The following is a 6,189-nucleotide window of genomic DNA, read 5'->3' as shown; positions in this document are numbered from 1 at the left end:
GCGAATCGGGAATCATCGTTTGTGGTCGGAAAATGTGCGAAATTTCAGCCTGTTTGTGAGACGCGATGACGTCACATTATTAGTCTATTAGCATGTATATGCAACGAGATAGATCTAATGGGTTGTTAACATTTGAATTAACGCAGGAGACACTGTATGAACCGGAATTCAAAATTTTTCCAAACTTAACTTGAGCTATCAGTTTTAAACTTAAACTGCTAACATTGATCAAAAATGAAAGGGAAATTTTGAAAAAAAAGTGAAAAGGCGTGTCCTTTTATCTTGCAATTGTTGTTTTCTTGTACTTGACGTCGACTTTAAAACCATAAATTGAAATGCTACGTATCACATGTACCATACATTCTTTAGCATATTCTTACAAAACTGCATCATCCTGTATATTGTACTTTAATCGCGTTCTAAGGAGTAATATCCGCAATCTGTTGAATAAACAACTGTAATAGCGACGGGGTGTATATAATGAAGTGCAGACAAATCCTCGTGTATTGGAAACAATCAATGGTTTGAGAAACAATGAATTATATATTTTACAGCGTTCATAAAACGTCACCGTACCTGCTTTCTTCCTCCTGTCATAAAGTCTGTCCAACTCGTCGTCTCCACAGGACGGACCCGCCTGTACCTGTACCCGCCTTGTACTCCTCACTCTCTCCTTCTGTAGTAATGGCGGTTTCTTCTTCACTTTTACCGCTTGAGTTCTGGTGGTTTCTCCGTCTTCAGCTTCCAAATTCCCGATCCCTTTCCGAACTTCCATGTTGGCTTTTTCGGCCATGTGTTTTCTCTGCTGAGGAAGGATTTTCTGTATCGCCACTTCCCCTGCAGACTTCCTCTCTCCCATAACGCTCTATAACGCCCAGAACTGACGGGGATCATTACGTCTCAAGGCTAGATGATATTTTGGTGTGGTTGCCATGGAGGGAAATTCCCAAATTACGTCAATCCGGCGTTAATCGTACGTGATTGGATGGATCCGGTCCTTGAGAGTCTAATACGTCTGCTAGCTGAATTTTTGTCAGAGAGGGCTTCGACATTTTGTTTCCTGAATACTAGCTTATAAAATGTTCTTGACTCCTGTTCTAAGTGATGGAACAAAAACAAAACAATAACTTTGTGTGACTGTTCGGTTGTGTTAACTACTTTTTATTGCACATAAAGGAAATCAGACACTAACCGTTCAAAAGACTGCATTTCCGCTCCGATGTTTCTTTTAACGAACTCTTTCCGGCTTCTTTGTTTTCTTACGTTCGCCATCTTGAATTTCTAAACATCAGCAACGAAAACAACTACTTTATTGCAAAATCTTGCGTGGACATTGTTAATTGCACATAGACAAAATCATCATAAAAAAAGTGACAACAACAGTGTGGTCAGAGTTTTGACCCACTGTGGGTTTCGAAATTTACCTGTCTTACCTGCGACTGCATATAGTGTACTAGTGAATGTCAGAGCTAGAAGCGACTGTATATAGTATATAATACTAGTAAACGCCGGAGCGAAGTACTTTCCGGATGGTACCCAGGCTAGTACTAAACAGAAAGCCCGACAAAATATGCCTAAAACACATAAAAAACAGCCGGACCCAAACCTCTGCTTAGAGAGTACATTCATAGCCATGATAGCCATTAATATTACCGAAGAGTCAGCGTACTTGTAAAGATATAGGTACAGAGCAAGCGAGGCTTATAATAGTGAACTATGTGTCAAGTTTTTGGTCGCATCAGTGGCTCAATATTTGGTCAATACACGGTCATCGTCTCATAGTCAACACACCTGGTCATCATTTCCCATTGTCCATACATGGTACGGTGTGCTAGGTTCTTTTATGTAATCGCCGCTATATTCTCTGTAATACGAGCAATCGCTGTTATTGTTTACATCCGGGGTATTCGGCGCACGAGCGCTGACTGGTAGGCAAAAAGCGTTAGGAGATCAGATTACTAATTAGCATACCGGCGCGGAAGCAGATCGTACTGTTTACGCGAATTTGCGCATTTTCAGCCACGTTTTTATCGCATCCATGGGATTTTTTCAGATTTTGTATTTTTTTCACTACTTCTTAGTCTTTTTTTTTTTTTCTTGTGTAATATTTTGGGAGAAAATGACCCTTGCCCTCTTGACTTCCGTCATGTGTTTCCGGTTGTTTTGATTTTCCCGCCGTACGGGCTTTCTGTCATCCGTTCCGGGCTGTTATATTTCTGTTCCTAATGTGGTTTAATTAATACGTTTAATCAATATGAGTTCTTCAAACAGCTACATTAGCTCTTTGGAGCCTAATGACCGAACCAGGTATTTTGAGAAATTAATGGTAAGTGTCGAAGACGCCGGCGATAGTTCAAACCCGGAAGTGACTGGTTCGGCGGTGACTGGTGACGGTGTACGCCTACCTGACCCATACAGTCTGACAGGTGAGGATCATGTGTACATGTGTTTCTAGATTTTGATAAGGTAGATTTTTGTGTCAGATAAAGGTTACAAAAACATGAGTACGTGTAAGTGTGTTTGTTGCTAATCTCTAGAAATTCTGGCTACGTAACGTTATGTTTATTATCATTTGTATGTTATACAGGTTGGAAGGATGATTTGAGCCTCTGGCCAGATACGGACTATGGGTGCATCTACACCTACCTAATCGAGGCTCCAGGTCCGTTTAACGGAGAAGCCATGAAAGCCTATAAATCCCTGGAGGCGTACAATCTCTTTATAAGTGGCCATGTGAGGGAGTGCAGGTACCACCCTATTGGAAAAAATGTGAAGGTCTGCTTCCTTAAGGCCAAGGTTGTGCCAGGTGGGTGTTGGAGTGCATTGGAACAATATTTCTACTTACATGTACCTGTAGTGAGAACTCTTGAAGATGAAGAATGAGATGCGTGATTAGTATTTAACTGTCAGATACGTTTTTATATTTACTGTATTATCTTTTTTTTCTGTTACATTTGTGTTTCAGGACAGAGAGTAACAGAGACTCCTCACAACCCATGGGTGTGTTTGACCAAAAAAGAGGGTTATGTCATGGCAGCTCACTGCACTTGTATGGCAGGGTAGGTAATATAACTGCATTGACCATCATATCCAAAAAGTCACATTTTTATCTAACAGTGTTCTCGTCAGATGAGGTCCATGGCAAGAAACAGTTTTAGAAATAATGAAAGTCAAACTAGTACTCACCTGTAAATGTTCCTCCGTATATTTCCAGGGAGGAGCGACCATGCAGTTTGTATGTGGCAAGATAACTGTCTTAAAGAAGAGGCCGCTTCTGCTTTCTCACAACTGAGGAAGCTGTGTCCCACTGCCAGTGCTGTCATTAAAGAGGAGGAGGACACAGACACAGCATCAGAAGATGAGTCAGATGTCAACACAGAGACGCTTCCCCTGTGGTATACAGGTCTTGTCATCCAGCCAAAGTCCCTGTTACTAGTGTTAGTGTAGACAGCATCCTTGAGGATGTTCGGTGCAACCCCGAGCAAATCACAAACCTCAACAAAGCTACAGTGGGGCAGTCCAAGTCTGCTTTATGGCGTCAGCAACGCAAGGGTCGTGTGACTTCTACATCCATGCATGATGTCCTTCATGCATCAAACCCCACCACTGCAGTACGGAAGGTCATGCAATATGACTGCAAGGATTTGAGCCAAGTGAGTTAACTGAAAACTAGTACAGTGTACACTTGCAGGAAGCCATTTTTCGTAGGTAATTAAGGCACACAAAGAGACAACATTACCCTGTATATTGGAACATGTACCATAATAATCCCAGAGCAAGTGTAGCTCTGATCTTTATTTGGATTTAAACAATACCAGGAGTCTAAATATTTCTGCAAAGTGTGACAGTCTAAATGTTCAGTCAATGCGAGATAGTGTCATATTAGAGATGTAATTCATTTGTGCTTTCTATGTCAGAAATTCTAAATAGGGAATTTCACTTTCAGGTTCCAGCTATACAATGGGGGATGAAACAGGAGGAGAAGGCAAGGCAACAGTACCTGGAAGCTACCTTGTGCATCTGCAAGGATGTGAAATTGGAGGAAGTGGGGCTCATTCTCTACAAGGATTTTCCCTTCATAGGTATAGCTAATTTTGGCTCTTACTTCAAACTTATGAAGTATAGTACATGTAATTGAGTACCAACTACACAATGTCTAATTGACTTATGATTTTGTTGATGTAACAATGAAATACATGTACTTGTTTTAACAATTGCACTGTATTCGTACCAAGTGAATATGTGCCATTTGCAGCATTTGGCAAGTATCAAAAGTAAGTACATTATGTTCATGTTTGAAATATCAGAAACTTTGCCACTAATTTGAACATTACTGTTGTATATATAGGTGCATCTCCTGATGGGATGAGACAGTGTTCATGCCATGGAAGAACTGTGATTGAGATCAAGTGCCCATACAAGTACAGGGACATCTATCCTGCTGCAGATCTGTGTCTATCAGATGCCAACTACTGTTTAGATAAGGATTGTAAGCTAAAGACAGGGCACAGATATTACACCCAAGTCCAGACACATATGCTGGTTACCGGTGTCTCAACATGTGATTTTGTAGTGTGGACTAATGCAGGCATGGTTGTAGTAAATGTTCCAAGGGACCAGTCACTGTTAAATGTAATGTTGTCTACATGTGTCCAGTTTGTAAAGTCCAGTCTTATCCCTGAGATACTGACCCACAAGAAACAGTGTGGAGACTCTGGAGTAGATGTGACTTTCCAGGAAGATGATGACCCAAACAAACGTTACTGTTCTTGTCAGAAACCAGCATATGGTAGGATGGTAAAGTGTGATAACAATGAATGTGAGTCAGAATGGTTCCATTACAAATGTGTTGGCATCAAGAGAAAACCAAGGGGCCATTGGTTCTGTCCCAGTTGTCAATGCTAAATCCTACTGGACAGTTTGAAATACTAAAAATACTAGTATAACAATAGAAGGCATTTTACAGTTTTATGTCATGTTTTAAAAAACTAATGTAAAACAAGTAAGAATTGTACTTTGTGGTATACTTATTATATTGTAGTGGGCTTCCCAAAAATTTGTTTTGTGTCCCTTTAACATTTTACCTTCAATCTCAGTATTTTGATATACAGAAAAGGCCAGCTCGTGCAGACAACATTGCCATTAAAAATTACTTGATTAGCTTTGGAAGTAAGTTTGTAAGAGCCGCACAGATAACAACACTGTCACTGAGTAGAGGGGCAAATGTTAATGGACAGATTTGGCTGAGAATTTGGAAGTTCTTGATTCTTTCAATTGCACGTTCTACATGAATTCTTAGAGTTGATATCTGTCTGGCATCTTGGACGATACGCCCCGGGAGTTGTGTCCTTCCTGTGGTAAATGGTGGCATAACTAGTGTTGCTCCTTTCAGGGCAAGTTCCTCAGAAATGGTGAATCCCCGATCTGCCATAATCATATCACCATATTCCACTTTGTTATAGAAACGACTTTTTAGCGTAATGTCTTTATCAGAAATTCTTCCACCCCAGGAACTGGACAGAAATGACACTGCTCCATAAGGTGTAATACCTACCAGAAATTTGAACGTATGATGGTGTTTGTAGTTACTCCAGGTCTTTGCTCGGGTCTTTAAATTGTATGGCCTCTCAGTGAAAATCTCTGAGCAATCAATGATGACTCTACAGTTTGAGTATTTTTTTTTCCGAAATTTTTTGGGAAGATTGCGCTTTACGGTTTCCTTGGACGGCCAATGAATCAGGAACTTTAGTCGGACAGCTAAGATTGGAATACAACGGTTTATGACTTTTGAAACTGTGGAGGCAGAAACACTAAATCTCAAAGCTAGATCAGCATTTTTGAGGCCTAGTCTCAACTTCATGAGAGTCATGAGTATTTGATCCTGCTGACACATGGACTTTAGAGGAGCAATGAAATCACTAACAAGTCTAAACACAAACATAAACAGTGCAACAGTAGGTATTCCAGTGAAGAGCTTGCATTTTGCATCTGTGAGATTGGAGGCTGATGTTGATGATTTCTTGATTTGTTCTTGAAGGTGATCACGTTCTTCCCTAAGGTTGTCAGCTTCACTTTTGAGGGACTCGCAAAACTGTTCCAACTTACATTTCTCCTCTTGTACTTTTGTGAGCTGTTCTCTCAGAGTCTCTACACTTTCAGGAAGGGGTCTCTCAGAGTCTCTACACTTTC

At 40.6% G+C, this 6,189-nt stretch overlaps 2 protein-coding genes across 2 annotated transcripts; both read left to right on the top strand.

The window, feature by feature from the left end:
- Nucleotides 1-2,069: 2,069 nt before the first annotated feature.
- On the top strand, nt 2,070-3,255 carry LOC118423894. Its single transcript, XM_035832211.1, has 3 exons — nt 2,070-2,426; nt 2,588-2,806; nt 2,966-3,255. The coding sequence occupies exons 1-3, from the start codon at nt 2,255-2,257 to the stop codon at nt 3,061-3,063; spliced, it is 489 nt and encodes a 162-aa protein (XP_035688104.1). The 5' UTR covers nt 2,070-2,254; the 3' UTR covers nt 3,064-3,255.
- Nucleotides 3,256-3,267: 12 nt separating this feature from the next.
- Nucleotides 3,268-5,948, top strand: LOC118423889. The gene is made up of 3 exons (XM_035832204.1): nt 3,268-3,653; nt 3,947-4,082; nt 4,349-5,948. The coding sequence occupies exons 1-3, from the start codon at nt 3,573-3,575 to the stop codon at nt 4,903-4,905; spliced, it is 774 nt and encodes a 257-aa protein (XP_035688097.1). The 5' UTR covers nt 3,268-3,572; the 3' UTR covers nt 4,906-5,948.
- The last annotated feature ends 241 nt before the right edge of the window (nt 5,949-6,189 follow it).

The sequence above is a fragment of the Branchiostoma floridae genome, chromosome 10, assembly GCF_000003815.2.
Source record: "Branchiostoma floridae strain S238N-H82 chromosome 10, Bfl_VNyyK, whole genome shotgun sequence".
NCBI classification, from domain to species: domain Eukaryota; kingdom Metazoa; phylum Chordata; class Leptocardii; order Amphioxiformes; family Branchiostomatidae; genus Branchiostoma; species Branchiostoma floridae.
Note: the sequence above shows the minus strand (reverse complement) of the source record. Positions and strands in the feature narration are given on the sequence as shown.

What these genes read in the sequence shown, in the direction of transcription:
- LOC118423889 (XM_035832204.1), top strand. Translation starts at nt 3,573, where the DNA reads ATGCATGATGTCCTTCATGCATCAAACCCCACCACTGCAGTACGGAAG. An exon ending in ACTGCAAGGATTTGAGCCAA is followed by an intron (nt 3,654 to 3,946) that starts GTGAGTTAACTG and finishes TTTCACTTTCAG; the next exon opens with GTTCCAGCTATACAATGGGG. An exon ending in CAAGGATTTTCCCTTCATAG is followed by an intron (nt 4,083 to 4,348) that starts GTATAGCTAATT and finishes TTGTATATATAG; the next exon opens with GTGCATCTCCTGATGGGATG.
- LOC118423894 (XM_035832211.1), top strand. Translation starts at nt 2,255, where the DNA reads ATGAGTTCTTCAAACAGCTACATTAGCTCTTTGGAGCCTAATGACCGA. An exon ending in TGACCCATACAGTCTGACAG is followed by an intron (nt 2,427 to 2,587) that starts GTGAGGATCATG and finishes TATGTTATACAG; the next exon opens with GTTGGAAGGATGATTTGAGC. An exon ending in TAAGGCCAAGGTTGTGCCAG is followed by an intron (nt 2,807 to 2,965) that starts GTGGGTGTTGGA and finishes TTTGTGTTTCAG; the next exon opens with GACAGAGAGTAACAGAGACT.